The 25,702-nt window shown below is 34.6% G+C and overlaps 1 protein-coding gene across 3 annotated transcripts; it reads left to right on the top strand.

Moving 5' to 3' along the window:
- The first annotated feature begins 985 nt into the window (after nucleotides 1–985).
- Nucleotides 986–21,243, top strand: LOC138715295 (ras-related protein Rab-38-like). Of its 3 annotated transcripts, none has more exons than XM_069848059.1 (6): nucleotides 986–1,839; nucleotides 6,328–6,496; nucleotides 11,429–11,598; nucleotides 17,026–17,169; nucleotides 17,481–17,579; nucleotides 19,691–21,243. In XM_069848059.1, exons 1-5 carry the CDS (start codon nucleotides 1,171–1,173, stop codon nucleotides 17,541–17,543), a joined length of 1,215 nt encoding a protein of 404 aa, XP_069704160.1. In that variant the 5' UTR covers nucleotides 986–1,170; the 3' UTR covers nucleotides 17,544–17,579; nucleotides 19,691–21,243. The 3 variants fall into 3 exon arrangements, with proteins under 3 accessions (XP_069704160.1, XP_069704159.1, XP_069704161.1); XM_069848058.1 differs by having other exon boundaries at nucleotides 6,292–6,496; XM_069848060.1 differs by lacking the exon at nucleotides 986–1,839 and adding an exon at nucleotides 5,206–5,346 and having other exon boundaries at nucleotides 6,292–6,496.
- The last annotated feature ends 4,459 nt before the right edge of the window (nucleotides 21,244–25,702 follow it).

Genomic DNA, 25,702 nt, shown 5'->3' with positions numbered 1-25,702 from the left:
AGAAGTAAAACCATATAGGCCTACCTATATTATATTGTATACAAATATTAAACGAATTTGATACATAATTTTATAATGTATTATATTATTTTATAATATGATTTATTATATATGAAATAGAAAAAAATTATTATTACAACTAGTTTATCACTGAGAAATAAGGAAAAGCTGTTAACTTGAATTTATTTGAAGCAAAGCGTTACTGGATTATCCAATAACGTAAGCGATGTTTGGATCCTGTGTCTCAACTCTATTCTGAATTATTATCTTAGCGTGTGCTCGATTACACTAACCTCTAGCGCTGGAAAGTGGAACTAAATGCCGGCGCACAGAGAAACAAAACGTAGGAAAATTCGCTCAGTGTCCATTCTTTGTAATCCCTATTCGCTGGTAAAGCTATGACAGATGAGTTACGGTGTCACCTATTAAGAACTAGCAAAACTATTTCAAAGTTTGCCCAAATGTAAATAATTCCATGGTGTTCGGGTAAAGGGGCATAAGTCATTTTTTGTGCAAATGGAGATTTGTTCTCCAGGTTAAATTCTACAAGTGGGTGTGCAAAAAAAAAACAGTACTAGTATTTGATGTATTTTATAATTGTAGAAAATTATTTTCAATAAAAGTCCGAAGTGTAATTTTCATTTATCTCAAAACTCATTTTTATGACATCTCCCTTTATCCAAACACAATTGGTTTTAACTTATCCCGTGATTAGAAAGTTCTCTTACACGAACAGAAAATTCTAGGTCATATATCTTTAAACGCCTGTGTATTCTGAAAATGAAAGGTAATAAAAAATCACAGATAATGTTTTTGAGAATATTACATAAATCGATAATCTACAAGAAAACAGCCAATGGAAGTGGTTCAACGCTCAGAAACTGAAGAAAGCCTATTGGTTAACAAGATTATATGATTGTGCATGCGTAGAAGCGCTCTGTATCGAGCTTTCCTGATACCTGACGATCGCTATACGTAGTAGTTGCACTATTGACATTTGTCGTAAGTACCGGTTACAACTGTTTTATATCTGTAATGTGTTCCGTCTTCGATGTTAGTGTTTAAATTATTGATTGCTTTGAATTTTCTTAATATTTCAGTTTATAATTAGATCTTTTTAAATTTATTTTCACTCGACGGGAGCAGTAATCTGTCAGGACAACGATAAAAATGAGAAAGTTATTGAAAGGGGGTTCTAGTAAAAGTTTATTATTAGACACTACAGACTCACAAGAACGGAAATATTCACTTTATGGCAATGAAACAATGGCAGGGAGTGAAACTCATGTGAACATAAGCAAGGAAGATATCCTCGAAACAAGTGGAGTAGTAGGCGAAGGCAAACTAAATTGTTCCAGTGTGTCTAATAAGATCAAACAATTCTTTTCGCCGATAGCACTACTATTTTCATCAAAGAAAGCTAGAAATCTTTTCTCTTATAAGTCATTTGAAGATAATTCACCCACTTCATCGAGTTCTTCTTACTATTCTGCGACATCAACGGAAAAAGACACAGTGGAAACTCCTTTTCCTCAAAATACGCAGGGAAGAATTCCTGTTGCACAACGGGTATTGCCAGCATCTCCAGCAGGAGAACCATTGAACAGGCAGGACTCGGAGGATTTGACTGGAACAGATCAACAGCAAAAGCCGCAACAAGTACGAACACGAAGTTCGCATCGACGCCACACAGTTTCGTATAGAAGACAAATACAATTCAGATCTGAGCCAGGAGAACTGGTGCATTCGACAGTCGATAGAATGTTGCAGTTAAGAGAAAAATCCAGGGACACTGTTCCTAGACCATACCTCGGTATCCTGTCACCTGTGACCACCTATGTGAGTATTATCTGATAGACTACAATTTATATTACAATGTTACATTATTATTATTATTATTATTATTATTATTATTATTATTATTATGTTTTTGTATTTATTTGATTTTTGTCTACCTGCTTTGTGGAAGGTATAAAACGTAATGCACCTTTCGTGGTTTTTGCGACGGTTGTCAATGGTTGGTTCTGCTTCTTCTGAGTCTATTTTTCGATGTCCAATTATTGGTCTATGGCAACGGTCATCAAAACACTGCACGCTCGGGCTAGCGTCTCTTACCCGCGAACACGACACAACCCTAGCGTGCAATCGTCGCTGCTGGCGGGTATGCTGTCTCTCTATCCCTTGTGTACGACGGAGCAGAGTTCCTTACCCTCCATGCACTCTACCCATTTCATCGAGTGCTGACGACAACTGGTCTATGGACACCAATTTTAACGTTAAGTTTGTGAATATGTAAATAATGAAAAGTGGACGATTTTGGGATTTTCGAAAGGATCATGACTGAATATTGAAGAAGTGCGAGCTTTTACTGTTAAGACACGGTGCAATGTCCGATATGTGTGTTTCAAATTGTGAAACTATAGAATAAGCGAGTTTTCGTAAGGTTGAGGATCACTGACAGGTTAGGTTTGGTTTCTTGAGGTTTATGGCATCCCTTGGATGTAGCTACACTTCTTGGTAGATACGAACACAGATATACAGTAAGTATATTTGTGCTTCGTTTGTTAAAAATGTTATTTTTTTCTCAGAAATTATCTATTTTAGCCATTTTTTAAATTTGGAGTTTGCATTATTTCATGAGATTTCTAGAAATTTAAACTGTGTTTTCCGCAATTTTTCAGTAATTTTCGTTTTTGAAAAAAACATAAAATATGACGATTTCTTTAAGGAAAAAACTAAACCATATTGACTGGCTACAGTTTATCATCATCATCATCATCATCATCATCATCATCATCATCATCATCATCATAAATGGGAAGCTTTGCGATGGCGCAAAAATTATTTCGATGTTTTCTCAAAAATAAATTATTTTAGATTTTCTGATGCCGAAAAATTGGTCTAAAGTATTCTGCCCAATTGTGTACAGTTATTTCTGTTAAACTATGTTCTTTATAATTTGTAGGATGTAATAATTATAACAAAATACTAAATTGGACAATGGGCAAATTTGCAAAAATGGACGAAAAAGTCGCATAATCTCTAGTGAAATCTTGTATTTTCGTCTTTTCTATTTCTTTATAGCAAGAAATTTCGTGTTCCTTTCGAATTATTCGAAAATAATCTATATACCTGTAGGACAATCATATTCATTTATTTGTAAGAGATACTACGTAAGTTTTAAAGGTACAGTAAAATTTCCACTTCTGTACTTTTCTTTCATTTTAAACGCTCGGGCATCTTGACGTTGTTTTAAAATCCCCCCTTGGGGAGGGAGGAAGTAGAAGCAGACATTCGCTTCGATAGAAATCTTTGTTGCACAACAAACAATATTTACACACATACGAGTATTAATATCTGTATTTTTAGGCTCTAAAGAACTGAAGTTACAAAGATGTTTTCAAAATCAGGTTGAAACGCTCCTTGAAAAGTCGTACACGAAGGTGTTCCATGTCCGAATACATTTCGAAACGCATTACATTGTTGTAATGACTACAAGCGACCCGTTTCTTACGATTGAACTTTAATTATATCGTGCTTTGGATTAATATATTTCTTACTCCATTTGACAGTTGAGTATACAGCTGTATCTTTCGTAGCTGTTGATGTTAACAAGACACTTTTAGCCATTGGGGTAGCTCAGTCGGCTAAGGCGCTTGCCTGCTGATTTGGAGTTGAACTCGGGCGTGGGTTCGATTCCCGCTTGGGCTGAATAATTGGCTGGGAATTTTCCGAGGTTTTCCTCAACCGTAAGGCAAATATCGGGTAATCTATGCCGAAATCACGATCTCACCTAGCCAAATACCATCGCTAAATAACCTAATAGTTGATATAGCGTCGTTAAATAACCAACTAAAAAACACACTTTTTGTTATAAATTTTGTCAGTTCATTGCTAGGGTACATCGTCTATCTTCATCTGCGGTGGCTGAGGTCACATCTTCAGCCTGTCCGCACACGGTTTCGGTTAGACTCCCGGACAAAGTCTCAGTCGGGTTTTTCTCGGGTTTCTCTCCATAGTAAATATCAAGATCATTCCGTCCCATCTCCATTCCCTAATCGCTGGCGACGTTACAAGCAGGGGGCTGGTCGAAATCTGGATACTCTCTAAACCTTAGTGTAATCAGTGTGACTTGGGAATGCGTTCCTGGAGAGTAAACCCACTGGATCTATAAAGCCAAAGTGCTGAGACGTAGTGACCACCCCACTTAATAGTAAAATAAGATATACTGCCAATATTATCACCAACACTACCGATATTCTAAACCAGCGATGGTCTACTTGATACCCGTGAGGGCAAATTTAATTCAGAGAAATTCATCAGGAGACGGATCATGCTTTAAATTTAGTTGTATCAATGCGGAAAGAAAAATAAAAGATATATATTTATTTCACACTGCAAAGGGTATATACCCGGTGGCAGTGGTAACTAATTACACTCAATAATGACAATAATAGACACAATTAATAAAAATACAATTAATAATAAATTAATAATAATAATAATAATAATAATAATAATAATAATAATAATAAAAACAAAAACGAAAAAAAAAAACAAAAAAAAACAAAGACAAAAAACAACAAACAAAAAACAATGTTGGTTGCTTGACGGTTGTCAGCCCGCTTTGAGGTCTGTTGATATAGAAGGAAAAATTGGATCGGTGCGTTGAACCAAAGGTCCCGGGTTCGATGCTCGGCCCGGAACAATTTTTCCCTCGAAATTATTCAAATCAACTTCATCTGAAAGCTTGTTTTGCATAAATGCAGTAATGTTTCTCCCTCCGATAGTAAATAGCGTACCAGCAGATGTTGGTTCATTCGAATATTCTTACATCATTCTATTGATTCTTTCGAAATTTTTGCCAGTTGTAAACCGCTTCACTTGTCTCGTAATTTCGTACACCAAGATTTAATTAGCAATGTTTCTGTTTGTATCTACACTAGCATTACCTACCTATGTCACATTGTTTTCACCTCCAATAAAGTAGGCCTATGCTTCTTTCTGATCTTTAAAATATAAAAGTCTGCATGAATACATTTCTTTTACAACTTTCATGGGATCACATACATACTCATTCATGCGATATGAATGCATCAACTGAAAGCTTAGTTCAACGAACCATGGAAACCTTTGATAATGCGCGCACTAATAATACAAACCATTATAAATACATAGCCATGGAAACATTCCATGACATTTGATTGCTCTGTCATTCACAATTTTATTATGAGTTGCAAATGTAAGGCAGTTAAATAGTTTTTGTGGACAAAAATGCAATGTGAACAATTCCGAATATACGTTCAATGCGATTTGAGCTTCAAAGCTGCAGAAAATGTATTGTTGGTAAGTTATATCACAATGTATTAAAATGGTATGTGAATATTTTACCATTTGATATAAATTACGCTTAATATACTCGTATGTCCGTGGACTATAGTGAATTTTGGAAAATTTGTTTATAGTTGGTACATAAAGTGGACAGTTTCTCGGAATGTACATTCTGAAGACTTGTGGTAGTAGAAATTAGTGTGAATAATATTATTTGTCGTTCATACAATCATTTTATATCGTATTTTTAATAACGTAAACACGTGATTTATATTTCTGGGACACAAGTGAAATAAGCTAACTTACACCTTGTATTCATTAAAAAATAACAAAGCATTTCTTTCATTCTGTTGACTTTTCAAATTATTTTAAATATCGGTTTTTATCATTTATAATGTAGACCCTAATGTTTAAAAACTGGTGAAATGCGGACTGAGACTTTTTAATAATTACACTAATGGAAACTTCGGTAATTCAAAATTCAAAATTGTACTGTTACGAATTAACATCACTTGAACTTAGCATCTGTCTTAGTGCTTTAGCTTCTCGTTATATGAGCTGGTGCAGTTGAAATTATTCTTTATACAGTGTAAGCATGTAAATTATCTGAAGTTAGATGAGTTTTGTTAGGATTAGCTTAGGTTGCAGCTTTTTTTAGTATCGGTGGCTTTTTGAGTGTATGCTTCCATACTCTGTATGTAAATCGAGGAATTCTCTCACTAGAGTTTCATCGTGTCGCGTCGCTCTTCCTGCACATTGCAAATAAGTAACAGTGATTTCTTGCAATACTGGCATGACGAGGAAATTTTTTCCCCAAATTACACGACCAGGACTGCGAAAATTCTTAATTTTGCTCTAATTTATAGATTTTGGATCTGTCTTAACTCCATATAAGAAATCTTGATGCACGAGTAATATGTAAAGTAGATGCACATATTAATTTGTTCTTCTCTTTTACAGGGATATATGAATAATAGCCAAAGATCTTTTTTAAAGGTTTTGGTAACCGGTGATCGTGGTACAGGAAAAACGTCCTTGATCCAGCGATACTGTTATAATGCATTTCATGAGAGTCATGCTGCGACACTGAATGCAGATTGCGGGGCAAAACTCATCCAACATCCGGATGGACAAAGTACTATTCTGCAACTTCGGGACTTAGCAGGTACATTATTACAACAAATTACTGGCTTTTGTTCACTCATAATTTATTAGAATGTCTAAAATATTGTCGCGCAGCGTCAATAGAATGACTGATGCGTACTTTATACGTGTGAAGTGGCTCAAATATAGACAAGTCAAAGTAAAATCTAAGTTTAAAAATGCGAGATGATTCTTTTTTTACTGTCACAATTTCATCATTTACTCATAATTCACATTCTATTCGTCACTAGTGCAGAAAGCAAAGGAAAACTATTGCTAACTTTCATCTACCTGAGAAAGTATATCCATGATAGATATTAGGTACTACGGCAGGCATGTCAGTTGATGCCCACAGGAGCAAGCCTGAGCGCTTTACAGCGGAAAGGAAAGAGACAGACGAAAGAGATGGTATATGCCGCTTGGTCGAGCTATATTCAGGGATGGCCAGCACTGATTCAATAGATAAAGGGAAGAGAACTTATTAAAACTGTATCCATGTTAATTTTTAGATTTGCCTGAGAAGTATAAGTGCATTATAAGAATGTAAGTTTTAATTTTAATGCTCATTTTTCACAAGTTTGATTTTTTTTTATTCAAAAGAAATATTTTCTCCACTTTTCGTATAGAAAAGTGAAATTTTTAGGTATAGGCCTATTTTTTTTAGTATCCTTACAGAATGTTTCCTAAATATAATATACCGTATATACGTATTACTGAAGATAGTGTATTGAAAATTTTTTAAATGTTCGCATGGAAATTGTTTGTAAGGAAATGAATTACCAAAGCAACTACTGTTACACCAAAAGCAAAAGATACGTGCCCATGTGTTGTAAAAATGTCGGCTCTATAGCTTCAGCAGATTTCGACAAAATAATTTAATATTCTGATGATAGGAAGTTGCTCACAAATATCACCTTAAAAGCATAATGCGATAAGAGTTTTGTTATGTAATATTAGTTACACTTAAAACAGATACAGTACCTAGGTAACTTTGCTTTGTACTGTAATGTTGTTTTGATTAGTTTATTGATTACTTTTGTAAGACTAAAGATACCATCAATATAAATTCCAACTTATTATGTCATACTGAATCTCTTTCTTTGGAATATCACTTTCTTTATGAATGATGTGTTTCATCCACTTAATACAGTATAATATTATACTACTATGGAATTTAAGTGAATATTCCTTCTTAACTCTCTATTATGTTATTAAGATTTAAAACACAAGTGCAATATTAAGAAATCAGTGTTAGTACTTTTGTTTTGCAGACAAAATAGATAATATCAAAGAGAAATAAGCCATATAAAAATAATGACATAAAATTCCACGTTCCGTTTGAAGTTTGTGCACCACTGTTTTCTTAATCCAACAGGCTGCTTATTCATATACACAACCCTTCCTCTTTCCATACTTAGCGCTTGCTGCCCGCGCACGACGTCAAGGTCAGAAAGATGCGCTTGCTTTGACGTCAATGTACTACGGCAAACATTCCACGGAGAAAGAAACCGTAGAATTTCCAGTGGGCGAGATTTTATAGGGTATAGCTCAGTAAAGATGAGAATATCTTGCACAATATTTAGTACAGTGAAAGAAGCTAAACGAACTGTGTCATATTTGTTATTCAGGGTGAACCGTAAGTAATATCATTAATTTCAAGGAGCTATTCTTTGAGGTATAGAGTATTGCTCGTTTTTGCTTTCTTTTCGAGATAAAAATTGTTTTATATGAAATATTTCATAGCGTGTTTTGGGAAACCCATCGATTTAATTCCCAATATGCTAAGTGAATTTGAGAAAACAGAGTATTATGATAATAAATGATTGAAAGCATTTTAGTTTTGTCCTTCAAATGTGCAGAATTTGATCCGAACAAACATAACATTGTAAAATTCCTTTTCAGAACGAAAAGTTACATTTGTTTTGATCAAATTTCTGCACATTTAAAGGACAAAACTAAAGTTATTTAAATAACTTATTATCATAACACGCTACTCTCTTAAAGTGACTGAGCATTGGGAATTAAATCGAAGCCTATTTCCCAAAATACGCTATGAAATATGTCGTATAAAACAATTTTTATTTCGAAAAGGAATCAAACGCGAAAAAATTGTGTTAAACTTTTTTGTTTGAAATACCTCAAAGAATAACCCCCTGAAATTAATGTTATTACTCACGGTTCACTCTGTATATGCTTGCGCTTAGTATTCCTTCGAGGCCTCTCACCGACCCCGTATTGTCCAAGCTTAAGGAATGGCTTCAAAGAAAGAATAATATTAACTTACCGTATTCTATCATATAAGACCCTAGCGTGTGTAATTTTCCTTCAACATTTTCAATTAAAAAGTTAAATTTAATTACACATGCATTCCTCATAGAAGCTATCCTTTACATGGTCGTATTTCTCTTCTGTAGGGGCGTGAGCATTTGTAATTGCGATGTCGCACCATCTACCCTTAAATACTAAATACGATAATCTGTCACTGATAAATTGGACATTTTTTATTGCTGAATAAGCAGTCGTGGACAGCCCATAAGGGGTGGTCCTCCAGCTTGAGGGTTGGGCGAAGGGCTAACACCCCATCATCGTAAAAATAGCTGGTTACGAAATCACACAATAAGCCTCGGGATGGGACTGGTTCTCTGGCACGACCACAGCAAAGTGCATATGTACTAGATACAAAAACTGAAGATATATAAATTAAACAGAGATCTTTTGAGTAGTCGATGAATTTACATGTTCGTCATTATGAACCAGCCAATAGGCCTATTTTTATGTTGCATCGCAAATAGATTATTTAAACCGAATCATGTTATGCTTGGTTGTGTCCGCATATTTGAGATTTGTCAGCCAACTTTACAATTCAAAGTTATGGTGGACCCTTTACATTTCTGCTTTCTGATCCACCATCCTTTTAATATATACCGCTCTTTTATGTTAATATATACGTTTGCCAAGTATTTTCTGATTACTTTCTATTATTCTGTTTTAACTGAATTGCTATCTATTCTATTCTATTCTCTCTCATACCTAGACTGTCTCTCTTCCAATTCTTTCTTTCCTATTAAATATTGCATATTCTTTTCCTTAATAATTTACATTATTTATTTATTTATTTATTTATTTTTAATTCTCTGTTCTCAATTCTACCTACTCTTTATCATGCTTTTCCAGCCATTTTCTCTTAAATTATTTGACTAAATTTTCATTTTCTCTATTTTACAACACTTACATCCTATTATTCTATCCTCTATTTATTTACGTACTACTTATCTTTCTCTTCACTTCACTCGTAAATTTCTCCTTTTATTGCCTCTTTCCATAAATTTATTTCTAAAATACTCCTACAGTTATAGTACCCCTGATGCTACTCCCAACCCACAACATTGAATCAAATGAAATATATAATTCACTTCCAATTTCCCTCTTTCATTTCTTACTCGTTCAGCTGTTCTTTCACTTTAATTCTCTTTTATTCATTATTTGTATGTCTATCTTACTACACTCTCACTCTAACTTCTTACACTTAACATTTTCTTCTCTATTCTTATTCTGTCACTTTTGTCACCCCTGATTTTCTTGAACTCACTTTTTAGCACTCTTCTCCCTCGTTAATTCCAACCTCCTCACTAATCTGTCCTCAATTTCGCCATTTAATAACCTCTCACATGCCATATCTATTCTGTCCTCACAATCACTAATAGGTATCTGGAGCTGCTTCATTTCTTTGCCTGTTCTTATCATGTCTTCTTTTTCATGTCTTCCGTTAGTCTTGTCTTGTCTTGTCTATGCTCTTAGCCTCAGACACTTCCAGCTGTTTCCATAATACTTCGTCAGTAGAATCTTCTATCTGCCTCACGTTTTGTTTTTCTCCTTGGTTTATTCTGGTCAGCTGTTTCGTTCTCATAATGACCGCATATATGAGTATTTACTATCTTGTTACGCATATTTTTACATAATACGGCATTTGAAGAACATGAAAGTCTGATACCGAAGTGAAGTATAAAAAAATAATGTAGATAAATTTTACATTAAAAATTCTCGACAGAAGTTCACAATGATTTGTGTTACGAAAGCAAGAACCGTGGTTATTTGCAGAACTATTCAAAATCGGACACATGTATTTAATATGAACTTTTCTCTTCATAATGACAACAGGAATCAGTCCCTAGAGTATTGCACGATCTTTGTAAAACATTCGCTGTCTTTCTGTTCATCTGTTGAAAAATGATAGCCTTCTGAATTCGTGAATTAAGTATCAGGAAACAACGAATATTGTAACTTCATATAATGAAATCTTGTAGGAAACAAACAAATTCTATACAAAATGTTTCTTGGAATCTAAAATCAAGAAAATATATACCTAATAATAGCTTTTTTTTAATGAGATGGAAAAGTTACGTTGAAACACAATATAAGATGCTAAAATATTACTATGTCTCAGAACGCGAGAAAGACTTTGTAATAAACTAGCAATAAGAATATATTATGAATTAACTTTAGAATGACATTACATCTTTACTAAGCAATATAAGATAGACCTACTTAAATTTTGTACGATAATTAGGGACTATCCATTATGCGCATTTAAGATTATGTTTTTCGCATGGAAAATAACAGATTGGCGACTCACTTAACTACTACTGATGTGAAATATGTCTCAAACAAAATTGAACCGTTTTAAAATGGATGTTCACCCAGCCTCCCAAAATATAATTTTATCGAATACAGAGTTTTCCGGGAGTAAAAGGCGGTAAGGGAGTGGTGCCAGCCGCACCACGTCGTTCTAGTGTCGAGGTCATGAAAACATGGAACTGTACCTCCATACCCACCAAAAGTCTTCATGGCGTCCATAGAGGATATCTTTACCATTTTTTCCATGAATGTATCTAGCTTCTATGGTCAATTCTTATATTTGTAAATGGAAGAAATGAGAAATGTTTTCTTATTGCAGGCAGGAACAGATGTGATCGTGTGTTCTACAACAACGCACGTGGAGCAATCATTGTTTTCGATGTAACAAGGAATGAAACATTTGAGAGTGTGTTATACTGGAGAGGAGAAGTAAATAAAGTTGCTTCTCGATTGGGGAAGCACATCCCTTGTGTGCTGATAGGAAACAAGGTTAGTTTCGAGGTAACAGTGCCACACTGTGATACAGTTTTCTTGTGAATTTCGACAGGGATATATTTAAATAGTCTTGACCATGAATCTGCAAATAAGATTTCCAACCAGTTCATATTATTCTTATGCTATGTTAAACTTGTTTGGTTCCCGTACTGGGAAACAATATGCCTAGTTAAGCAGCCTGATTCAAAATATTTGGCTAACTTTTTGAAACGTGCACTGGATACAAAGTAAAATGCCTGTCGCATACAGTGGAGGGGACGAGAGCTGTCCTGTGACGTTATCATGTGCCGTGGCTAGGTATGACGGACGAAGATATGTATTAGCCTGAGATGAACTTCCGTCTCAGTAGATTACATTCGTATAATATTCTAGATCATATATAACAAATTGCTAATCCCTATGTTAAAATCGGTTACACTTTGAAGAGAACAACCGTCAGGATCGCCACCTGTCCACCGTAAACGAACACGAGATAGCAGTACAGTCGTTAATGCAATTCAAATGGGAGTTACGACGTGACTCCTTACGTAAAAACTAGATGGCAGCATATTAAACCTGACAAAAGTTGTTACCGTCAAAGCCTATAAGGCCGAGCAATCTAGGTATATATGATCTAGGATAATATTAACCATTCTGAAAGAAATTGCCTTTCTGATAGCTCATTCTTTCTCTTCTCGCACAGCTCACATGCCATGTCTCGCCTCCTCACCTATACTTGGCGAATAAATCATAGGACTGAATTATATTAAAGAGCGATTACAGCTATGAGTTACGATCAATAATATCACTTTACCCCATTAGAAACAAATCTATACAGTGAGCGATATGGTTAACTAATAACTGGATAGCTTTACGTTGATCCTGTTACAAATAGCTCGTAGACTGTCTATCAGCTATCTTGAATTGATCCACTGTCATCGAAACGTTTTTCCCTCAGCGGTATTTTTAGTTTCGGGAGTGGAAAGTAGTTGCAGGACGAATATGTTGGGTGAGCAAGTGGAGAGATTTGTTTTCGAGCCAGAAACTCTTGTACAACTGCTGCCTTGTGAGCTGCCACTCCAATCCTGAATTAGAAACCAAAAACCTAAGTCGCGACAGTAGAGTTTTATCAACTGGTTCGTCTATTAATACTAGTTCTTCTTTTACTAATGAAAACAGTAATTGCTCGCCTTCTCTTCATCTGTTTTCATGTCATTTAAAGTAGTCTGATATGCCACAGTGCTGCTGAAAGGTCCGAGTATTTCATTACGGAGCTGAGATAATGAGTTAATGTTGTAGAAATGGCGAAGACCTACTTTAACGCAGTTTTGACTAATAGGCCTACAGATTCAACTGGAACTCGGCAGAAATTGTACTCGAATAACATGCGTGCAAAGCAGACTTATTTCCGGGTTCTTGTTTCTAGAAACTGACGTTTCGACCATCATATTGTGGTCTTCTTCAGAGCTACAGTGACTTCTGACGCTAGCAAATACCTTACTATAATAATACCGGACAGCTGTATACTAGCAGCATTGACGTGAGTGCGAAATGTTGCGGAGCTGATATTTAACGAAGAGGTGTGGTATTACGACCACAAATACAAATATTAACATAGCGGGAATCGGACAACGTAAGGTATTAATATGAAATAATATCTGAGACACTTAAGAAATGTTGAATAGTATTTAAAGTGACATTATTATTTTATAGCAAAGCTGCATATTAACCTATGATAAATATTGCATACTTCGTATTATTTTCTGTAATTAATTGTTACCGGTGCATATTTTTTCTTTGTTTTAGTGAGACAAAATTAATTCTGACAATAAGAACGAATTCACAATAACGCTTTATATACCCATTGCTGACAACTGCAAAGATAACATTGGTAATAATCTGATGCTTGTAATAATTAGTAAAGCCAAGTGGACAACAATAAAACTCAATTTGCTAAAAACCTTAAAATTTCCAATGCATTTTAACTTCTATTCCGTTATTAGGTCTAAATAAAAAAGCTAATTTTTATTGTTCCTTCAACACAGAGACGAAGGCATTAGGCCCACTAAAGTATGTTGTTGATTCACGTTTTATGATCCCTCAGAATGCTGTAATTGTATCAGTTATAAACAGCACTTATACACCCTGACATTTTAACACAGCATTAATTAATGGAACTATTTACTAGCCCAGCAACAATCTACATTGCAGTGGATTTCAGCTTGCTTCGTGGGTTTTAGCACACCCTACCGTCTAGGTAACAGCACCAGGACCGTTCGCACGCAGAATTGCTATAGCTGTCCGATATTATTATAGGAAGATTTTTATTAATTGAATTGAATAAGAGAAGGGAGAGGAGAAATTTAACAGGTACGCAAAACGCGTCCTTGCAAGGGGTTCGGGGCTGAAAGAAACTAAATATGTGAGCTCCAGGCCTGTTGGCCACTTGTCTCACTCCGGGTTACGCTGCTCCACTCTAGGAACTCTAGAACATTTTGAAGAAGAAAAACCGAAAATGGACGTAACCTCTTAGGTACCACATAGCGAGGATGTTATATAGCTGCTTCTGTGTTCCTGCCGATTGCTGGTTGGTTGGTTAATGGGTTCTCTCTCTCTCCTGTGATTGGTCTGTTGGTTGACCATTCATTGTGCGTATTCCACAGCGTTGCAGGAAAAGACAGGTGACATTGACTATTGTAGTTCTGTTCTGGCTTTTCATAAACACCGGCCGCGGAAGCCTAAAGTCTACACTTAGGCCCAGTTCTTCTCTATGGGGAGAACAGAGACGAAATAGTCTCGGCAGATGTAGCAACAACCTCACTTTACTGCAGGCATGTCAAAACCCTGCACACACTGTGCACTGGTCTGCGTGCAACGTGCAGTTCCTATTCCCCTACCTGGAGGGAGTGAATCGGCTTGGAGGGGAACGCGACAGGGCTGTACAGTACCTATAGTAGCAGATCAGCTTTTGGATCAGCTTTTGGATCAGTACGGGTGCTCATCGAGCTGTGATTGTGAATGCGTTATGGAAAATAAAGTGAGGAGTCCATATATATAACGAAGAAGAGAAATCACGAATCATATAACATAACTGTTATGTTATGATGTTTTCCTCAGCCAATAGTAATTATTTTAAAATGAAAGACTTTCATCATATCATGTGGACCTAATAGTGATATGAGAATTTAAATCATATTAGTAAAGTTCTCAAAATATGATATTCGCCTGCTCTTATTTCTTAATTAGTACTCTCACGGCAAGACAAACATGAAAATGATGTTGTATTGGAGTCTGTACTAACACAGCCATCAATGGTTAGACGACTTACAGCTTTTATTTGATAAGCTGATAAGTGATGAGAATATAGTGAGTAATACATGTGAGGCTCTTGAGGTTGTAAGGGAAGGAAGAAAGCAACTATTTGTAAGGCAGAAAAATTTTCTGGAAAAATAATACATAATGGCGAATTTTCCACCTCACTTTACTATATTATCTAATATACTTACGTTAATAAATCCTTAAACCTGACATAAAGAAAATGTCCTCGCTTTACAGCTTGTGAAGTACTCTTTTAACTCAATTCAGTAACGCTCCCAACTTGCTAATACTTGCTCTCAACGTTTTCCAAATAAACTATATATAAATTTAAATTCAAGCTTAATTTATCCAATTTATTAATAATAATGTGAATTTATATTAATATACAGCAAGGAAATGATTCCAGTGTAAAAGCCTCACAATGTCCTATTGCATGTAATTGGGAGTAAAATATTTTATTTCTTAGCATTTGTGCACCAATGGTCCCAATAATGCTTGAGGAACAATGAAAGAGCATTACTTTGAAATAATCAGTACCTACTACGTAAAATGAAATACTGTGTTCGTTTTTTGTTGTTTCGAAATTACTGCAATATTTACATTTTCTTCAAATACTGTATACAAATCATGTAAATAAATGATTCTTTACAAACGACTGCATTGTGAATTGTAACTGAGTAAGTCTATTGTTTCTTGTGTACAATTATTGTCAAATATAGACACTGACAATACTTGTGTTTTTTCCTTCTGCTAAGTATGTTTATAATGTCCAAATGTCAATTTAATTGAACACTAGAAGCGCAGAATAGATTCTTGTGCATCCCTCCCGCTAAGAACTGGTAAGAGCAACACGTGAATGACGCAATCTGCACAGACCGGCGTTCCGCGCACATACACTGCACTTTCAGTGTCTGATTTTTGACATGCCTGCTTTACTGCAACGCGGTAGAGGCAAATACGCCCCTCATGAAATACTACAAACACTGGCCGCGGAATCCTAAGTCAAGACTTTTTAGTAGTTTAGCAATTGCTGCGCTGCATATGAAATTAAGGAAATTTTATTGTTACAGGTAAAAACCATTTGAAAGGAATGGTGAGGGCCGATAAGCTGATACAATAACAATAGGAGTTTTTTCAGGATCCGTCTGTGCTCATCTATTTAACAAATATTAGTAGTTTACAATATTTGTCACATTTATTTATTTAGTTTTTAACGCTTCTAAATGAACAGATCCCAAACTTACATAACCCATTGTTCAATTTGAACGCACATATCCCACGTGCTTGCTTATCAACCTATAACCATCCCCCCCCCCCTTCCACTGTCGACTGTAACTTAGTTCACGTGATAACTTGTAAACGCAGCGCACCAAACAGTTGTCTTCCTACCTCCAGCGTATAGCTTCATTTTCATAGCCTAGCTAATTACATCAATAAATCATAATTTTCATTTAACAAACTCCGTTTCTATCAAACCACATTAGAATTTCAATTTTATTTAGTACAACTGTTCCGTGCGCTCGCGTGCATATTCTACATCGTGATGTTTGTAACTAGATTTATGTAGCTTATTAAGCTTTTCATAGCTTTAACAGTATTATGATCTACATATGTAATTTGCTCTGTTCTTGTATATGACCCCTCATTATAATTTGGCATAGGTATCACAATCTGACACATATTTTCTTTTCTTCCCTCACAGTTGATTCACCATATTCTAGTCAGATCTGAACATTACTACAGATGAACCAACCTATTTTAATCGCAACTACATCGCACATGTTTTTAATTTTAGTATTTAATAACTTTTGATCATGGCTTATATAGCCCTTGTTTTTAATACAGTAATGTTTTAACCATTGTATGTTCACTCATCTCCACAGAGACTTATATTTTTCAACTATTTCATTTATTTGTACTATACACTTTCATACATATAGGCATAAAACTTTTTTCTGAAGATGGCTTGCTCAAGCCGAAAACGTTAAAAAACTAAATAAATAAATGTGAAAAATATTTTTAACTACTAATATTTGTTAAAATGATAAGCACAGACGGATCCTGACAAAACTCCTATTGTTAAAAACCATTTGATTGTTTTAAAATTACTCTTTTTCCTTTCAGTGCGACATTCATAGATTTGATTTTCTCAACAACACTGTTCATATGGATAACTTCTGCTCTTCAATCGGAATTTTAAAATGGTTTGAAGTGTCAGTAAAATGGGATCTTAATATTGCCGAAGCTGTGACATATGTATATCAGAAGGTAAAGTAAAAAGTAAAATTTCGGTAATACACTACAAAAGTTTCTTTAATTGTGACAGTTTGTTTTACTGAGATGGGATATCTAACATTTATCTGTTACTTTCACAATATTGCGATTATAGCTTGAATCTATATGATAAAACCTTAATTTTTCCATAATTAATTTAAAATTAGGATACCTCCTGCAGGTAAAATTACGTAAAACTTGAGCAATTAGCTTTTGAAGCTTTCATATTATAAAATGACTGTCTTTCATTGTACTCGAGATGTAAATTTGTCGACTCCTAAACTTTAAGATTATCTCGCTTTCAGATTATTGAAAGCAACGTGCAACCACAGAGTCAACAAGAACAAGATCCTGAACAGGAACTATAAGATAAATGTTCATAGATATGTGTGGACTGGTGGCAGGTTAGTGTTCCATTTGTCCAGGTATCTGCTCATTGGAACTTGAACATTATCGTCGTTGTTCCTGCAATAACTCCTATGTGCAAAATATACAATTTTTCTGTAGGAAGAAAAAACACATTTATTCATCCCATGACAGGGTACATAAGAGACTGTGAATTCTTACATTTTCGAAAAGAAGGAATATTATTACATATAGGAGATTTTTATTACTTGTATCACTATTTAAGTTATTTAATAGAGAAACAATCTGAAAATCGATAAATATGTCACATAGGAGTTATTGAAGGAACAACGACGATGTTCAGTGAACTGAAAGGTGAAGGAGTAACCCAGAGGCTACGGAAATTGCCCTGAAATTTTCTGAAACGAAATCTTGCAGATTCTGTGAAATCTTATATGGTTTGCATTTTACTGCTTCCATAATACGCAAGTTTTACTGTACATTTGATACATAAGATTAAAGTAGCCCGAATGAAGATCATACTGTATTAAAAGTAAAATATATAAAAAAGGAAGTTTAATAAATATAAATTTTTGTGGTGTGATATTATAATTAATGGCTCAGTATACCCATTTTTCATCAAAATCGTATTATTTGTCACGTACGGTATGTCAGTTACAGTGAACTAGCTCTGTTAGAATAGGGATTTTTATTCAGGAGTTTTATGAAACATTGATTGTAAAATACCAATAATTTCCATAATGTTCAATATTAGTCATGAAATGAAGCTTCAGATACGTTAATTGCGTTCACAATAGATGCAGACTTTTCGATGTTCCATCATGGACTGGAACTTAACTTCTCCATCGTTTGGGAATTACTTACAGGTTCCATCTTCAGAGCAAATTAGTAAGAGCTGAAGGGCCCAAAAAATTCGGCTATTTTTTTAAAGTGACGTCATCAAACGGAAGTAACTGCAATTCTTTTAACAATGAATTATAGTTTGGCTTATATTGCAATACTTTAATAAAGAATAAGTATCTGGTCTCTAGCATTTACTTTAAAATGACATTAGAGGAATAAATTATGTAAAATTACTATAATCTAAAGATCATTTATTTATTTACTTAGTACTTATTTGTTTAATGGCATTAGAGGAATAAATTACACCGTTCTGCATGGATTTTGTTGTTTTGAAATAAATTAGCGTTTCTGAATCACAATTTCACACTGATTGCAAACATAAAATCCGTTTTCGCGTACCACGTCAGAATTTTTTACAATTCAAAATTTTATGTTTTCAATATTTTTCGTAATATAGTAATATTACAATGTGCTTGTCGTTTGTTAAAAAGGCACGATAGCTTCTAATTTAATCTTTATTAGTTAAAATGTGACATAATATATTTTATTATGTTCCTATTTTATATTTATTAAAATCTACCTACTATATCCCCCCTTGAGGGATGTACAAAATTGTATCCTCCCCTTAAAATGAACCGAGGTTAAGACATCCGTTGTTTATTCTTGGAGATTTTTATCTGTCTGCACCCAACGTTATCTATAAACAGGAAGTTGAAATGTTTAGTGTCTCAGGTCATAAAAAATTACGAAGGAAATATTTACTCTTAGATATTGCTATTAAAACTAACAATAAATTAGAGAAATGACATATATATTTATTTATGGAAGTGCAATCCAGCTGATGAGGCTACAGATTTCCTTACTGAGATAATAAACCTATCCCCTTTAAAAGTTGTTTTAAAATTAGAGGTTCAGTTTTGTGTTGTTGGTTGTCGTGTAAAAGTGAAGTGTGTGACTTCTCATTTTTATGCGAGAGTACAACATAATAGTGTTGTTTCATAGAAATGTCGAAACGTGTTGTGTAAATGAGCCAAATTTGTTTTGATATATATGTGGGTCATATACGTTAGTAAAACAGAGACAGAATATAACAGCTTTTGTAAAGAATACTTACTTTCAATATTTTGGCATTAAGTTAGGAGACCAGAACTAGAGGAATAAATTATGTAACATTACTATAATCTATAGATCACTCATTTATTTACGTAGTTACTTATTTAGTTACTTTTATACTTATTCTTTATTAATTTATTTACTCAGTTACTTACTCATTTACTTCTTTACTTTATATATTTATTTATTTCAGAATCATCCTCGAGGCTCAACTTTTCCCTGGTGTAATATTCTATTCAAATATTTTAAAACACCAAGCTTATTTTGAAGAAATAGAGAATGAATAACCGAGACAAGACGACAGAATATTTCTGATATGCTTTGCAGTATCAAGATTTGATGTTCTAAATAACCCAGCTGTACGAAACAAAATAAAGCCATCATTTGATTGTACATTAATAGCAACATCTGCTTCTACTTTATTTGAATCAATCCGCAAGAGAAGATCTGATTATGATTAAACTCTGGTGATTTTGATTAAGATACACAAACACAATAAGTACAGATACAGCTGGGAAAGTAGACTTAAGCCAAACCCTGGTACAGTATAAGCAGAATGGGTGTTTAACTCTTATGATACAAGGTGTATCCTCATAGAAGTTTCTTAATTTGCCGCACTGGGACTGAAGAGTTGCTAGCTGTGTTTCAATGAGAATGACGAGGAAAAAACTGATTACTGTTGCCAATTTGATAATTTTAAACTTATGTTGTGATTACCCATTATTTACAGGATTTACCAGTTTTATAACATTGATATTATTATTGAACTATAAAATCGTACTTTTGAGTAGACGATTTAGAATGTCATCCAGATACGAAGTAACAATATTAGCCACTTTTGTTCAGCTTGCCAATGATTAAATGTTGGAAATCATGCCACTTGTGAATCCAATGACGTTATAGTTAGTGTTAATCTAATAACTATACAAGCCGTTGTTGTGAACAGATCGGGTAGTAGTGAAAATGTGTTATCGGTGGTTTCCACATCTGCATATGTTAAACCAAAAACCATATCATGTGCATAATACGGTTAAACAATTGAAGGAGTGAGAATGATACACAAGTAGTCCTAAGCCACAGAGACAAAACTTTACAGAAGAGAGTGTTAAAGGTTTAGAGTCCAATGCTATTAGGATCGGTATCATATTTTCTTCGGCATATACTTAGGATTACGTCATTTGTAGAGTAATTTGTATAATATTTTGCTAGTAGCTTCCCCATATGTGTAAGAAATGAACTTGTATAAAAAAACATTTTTGTTAAAAGTGTGGCTTTGGACTACCTCATTCTCACTCCTTCACTTTATTTAAATTGATGAATCATTACACGCTCCTTTGGGGAGTAATATGAAAAATACTACTGCTACTACTGCTTCTGCTGATGATGTTAATGTTGGTATAATGAATACCTGTAATAGCGATGGGACTGTGTCATAGGCGGAGTTATGCCCCCCCCAAAACTTGTCTGAACTCTTATTTTATGAACGTTAGAAAACATTGCATTGAAAAGATCTTTTTTTGCTTTTGTTTATGATTAAGTTTCTGTGCTTAAATTGACGAATTAATGTCTTCAGATCATGTGTCTGGACTATAATATTTATTTTAAATTTTTGAATATATAAGAATGTCTATACCTCATTTGAGGAATGGAAGCGTTGTAATGTTTCTTTTGTAACAGCCTGTAATCATGTGTTAGAACTCTGCAAGTGTTCAGGCCATCACTTGGAGAAAATATGAATAACATACTGCAGAAAAGAGAAAAGTGATCCCGGTATAATGTGTAAACTTAAAGACGAGGTTAGATAAAATAATTACATTTCATATGATATTTTCAGGAAAGCTTAATATAAAGTTTCTGTTAGCACTGTTACGTAGTTTTATTGATGTACAGTATATGCGTTGACGAATCTTTTGATCGTTCAGTCTCTTTGTAATTGTTCTTGGCTTATCTGACCTTGTCTACACACTGTTCTTAGACATGTAATATAAACTATTAAACTATTCTGTGCGAGAGAGAAAAAGAGAGAGATTGTTTTAAATTATGCCCTATCATAATTTGTAGTAGATCTACAGTTCAAGCCCTATACAATTTGGCCCGAAACATCGCGGATATGGATGTACTCGTATAGTCCCGTCACTCTAATTTCCGGCAGCCAATCGCGTTGCAGGTCGGCTACATTTAAACGTGTGCGTCTTGTGATTCGCTTATGAAGACGTTATTCATTTCTTAAGGCTCGATAAATACTTAATATAATCGCCCGCCATTTTGGCTCTTTCGTTGGCGTTCGCAGGAAGCACACGAAGACGTTATTTGCCGTTCAATTATTTGCTGAATTACAGTGCGTTTGATTTATCATCATAGGAGCTACGACATGATAATGTTTAACGGTGTGGCAAATAGATTCCTCGTCTGGTAGCTCGGTAACGAAAGAACAAAAATGGCGAACGATACTACCTACCTAGACTTTATAGAGCCTTCACTTCCTAAGACGTAAGCAAAGAGGAGGAGTCACGCCGGGAATAACAGCGTCGAGACTATAACACTGTAAGAAGCATGTCCTCCGAAAATACCTTTATTAAATGATCATATTCTGATATATTGTACTGTACCACGGTCAAGCTATAACGGGGGAGAAGGTAAATGATCTCCCCCATAACCCCGTTTCATGGGGATTCTATGGTTTTGCTTTGCCCCCCCCCCCCAAGTAAACTATTATTTCTCCGCCTATGGACTATGTAACATGAGATGTAGTTCTGAATTTTACCATCAGTGACTTTAACATTCGCTTATAAATTTCAATATTGTATCCAGGTCTCGAATGTATACATTGAGTTAGAGGCCTTCTAATGTATTTCTGTATTTGTCTATGATGCACAGTAAACCATGATGATATAATTTCATCTGTAGCGGCCGGCGCGGCGGGAGGAATTTCTTCCCTTCTGCGCTTTTTTGGCCCAGGTATGATCTTCCCAGTTACACATATTCTACCAAAAATGGTGTGACACAACAGGAATCGGATTTGAGCAAAATTATAATTTCAGTAGATACTAAATTGAAAATAAACATCATTTTTGTGACCAATATGAAACGAATTATGAAGTGTAATAAAATAAAATATAAAATAAAATGAGACAAAATAAAATAAAAATGAATATTTTCTGCTGAGTTTACTGATTGATAAATAACACATAATCATGACAATTGTTAAAATATGCTTTATAAATAAGATTGCTTTGGATGGAAAGGACGTAAGCATATGTACCCCTACCACTGTTTAGTAATAATCTCTGTAGAAATTAAGAATAAATATAATTCTCTCCCGGACTTCTTGATTTACTGTCATGTTAAAAGAAAATGACTCTATGTTACAAGCAGACGAAAAGTTCGCTTTGATTTTATATTAGATACACTACATTTTCCTTCCAAAGTAAATCTTTGTGTATTACGCTACTTGGATTTAACAATTTATTGGGAACAAATATGTGGACAAGAAAAACAATCCTTGTGAAATCTATAAGTTTTTCTTTCAGATAATATATTATAGATAATTATAAAGTTAGAAGAATTAACGTGCAAAATTTTTAATTTTGTCAATATCTCCAAAAATAAGATTCTGCAGAAAAGTTTTGAGTTAAAAGTTGCTATTATTACGTAAATATGTGCAATATTCTATTAGAAAATAGTGTAATTGGAATTTAATTTTACAGAAGCACCACAGTTTTTTAAAAACGAAATCACTAAGGTTCATTATAGCATTTAAGTGTACCATCCTTTTCTTTCAAGCAGATTTAATTTATGCAAACAAGCTTTCAGGTATAACTCCCTGTAAAGTTGATTTGATAGAGTTGATACCTGGCCCCGGAACAATTTTTCCTTCGAAATTATTCAGATTTAATTTAGTTTCTTTGTCGTGTCAGAATTACATTATTGTTCATAGTTTTTCTTGAACTACTTATTATTCGAAAAGCAAACAAATGAAATTGAAGACGGATGGGTGGAGCGGAGAAAAATCTCTCCGGCACAGGGACTCGAACCCAAGTTTTCAGCTCTACGTGCTAACGCTTTATCCACTAAGCCACACCGGATTCTAGTTCCGATGTCGGATTAAATGAATGTATTTATTTGGACCTGCATTTATTAGTATTTCAACCTGCGAAAACAACACATAATGATGTAACTATTGTATTTCTGGATATAAGGAAGGCGTTTGATAACTAGGCCATAGTCACTTACGCAAAGCCTTACCTGCCACTGCCGCGCCTTTAATCTAAGCTCTCCATGATGACAACACTACACAGGTTCAAGTTAACACCAGCGAGACTGAACCCATTTCAATCTATCGAGGAGTAATGCAAGGATCTCCACTGTCACCAACGCTGTACAACATCTGCACAATCATATCCTCCGTGAACTGAGTAAGACCGAAGTATCTACGGAGGATGGATATCATTTAGTCTACGATCTGCCCTCCTGTCATAGTACTAGGGTTTGCTGACGAAACAGTCGTAATCGGGAAAGATGTAAATTCTGCTATCACATTAAATGGCTCTTCATAAATTTGAGGAAATTGGTTTGAATGTCAATATACAAAAGTCCTCTGCTAGACTATTGCTATAAAAAGGGTAAACTATCTGCTACACATCTTGATATTTTCATATAAAATTGGTCTTCATATCAAGTCCATAAATGATCATGGTTGAATTAAATATTTTGGCCTCACTTTTTCTGATGTTCTTGTCTTTGATTTCTAAAGAATCCTACTTCAATTAAAAGACAAGTTGGATCTGCTCTCCTCCTCACCCTGGTTACATCCCGATCAGAAATGTAGTATTATAAAATCTTCAATATGTCTTGTTAGTAACAATGAATACTACGATTCACTTATAACAGACACTAGATTTATTTGGATCGATATGTATTAGTAAATATGAATGCCACAGTCCACTGAGTCCTATAACAGATAGTATATTATTTATTTAGATCTGTATTTAGCTATTTGTAACTATGGATTAATCGGATCACTTATAACTGGGGAACGGATATGTGCCAGAAAAGAGATTTAAGACTTAATAAAATTCAAGTTAGGACACTTAGGCGTTTATGTATAATTATGAATTAATACTTTTAATTTTTGTAAATATTCAGTTTTAGTTGGAATTTATGTACAAAGAACTGGTGCTGACAATGAGTACTACTGAATTTAAGACTCAAATTATATCAGATAAAAGATACTCATTGCCTATTGGCCAGTTTCCTTTCTCGTAACGGCGTGCATTAGCGCGAAAAATAATTTGTAAGCTCTCGCCTAATATTTTTTATGCTAAGATGAATTCTTGAAAACGAATTCCATGAAACTAGGTAAAATCTTCTTACCTCCACTTCTGAGTTTTTTACATTATAAATAGTTCTATTTTTTTTTTTGTTTATTGTGCATTTTTGTATTTTATAGTCCCATCACTCTTATTTCCGGCAGCCAATCACGTTGGAGGTCGGCTACATTTAAACATGTGTGTCTTATGATTCGTTGCTGATGACGTTATGCACTTCCTAAGGCTCGATAAATACTTAATATAAACGCTCGCCATTTTGGCTCTTTCGTTGGCGTTGGCAGAAAGCACACGAGGACGTTATTTGTCGCTCAATTATTTGTTCAATTATAGTGCGTTTGATTTATCATAGGAGCTACGACATGATAATGTTTAACGGTGTGGCAAATAGATTCCTCGTCTGGTAGCTCGGCAACGAAAGAACAAAAATGGCGAACGATACTACTACTTAGACTTTATAGAGCCTTCACATCCTAACGCGTAAGCAAAGAGGAGGAGTCACGCCGGAAATAAAGCGACGCTACTATAGTATTGGTATTTTTTATTTTAAATATATGCAAATTACTAAAAAACTGTGCGCTTAACTTTCGCTACTGTTAATTCTTTGATACCAAGCGTAAAAAAAGATTTCCTTAAATCTCCGAACAGACTCAGTTCGTTTAATAAATTGGCTCCGGAAATACCAATTCCTCCTGAACCGAGCACTACGAGATGGGGATCTGGTTAGAAGATGTCATATATTATTGTAAACATTTTGACACTGCTGAGAGCATACTAAAAGAGCTAGATGAAAATGAAGCAGAAAGCACTGTAGAAGCGAAGGGTGCTACATGTATGGTTGGAATAAAGGAGGAATTAATTTACATTTAGCCACATTT

Source organism: Periplaneta americana, chromosome 15 (assembly GCF_040183065.1).
Source record: "Periplaneta americana isolate PAMFEO1 chromosome 15, P.americana_PAMFEO1_priV1, whole genome shotgun sequence".
NCBI classification, from domain to species: domain Eukaryota; kingdom Metazoa; phylum Arthropoda; class Insecta; order Blattodea; family Blattidae; genus Periplaneta; species Periplaneta americana.
Note: the sequence above shows the minus strand (reverse complement) of the source record. Positions and strands in the feature narration are given on the sequence as shown.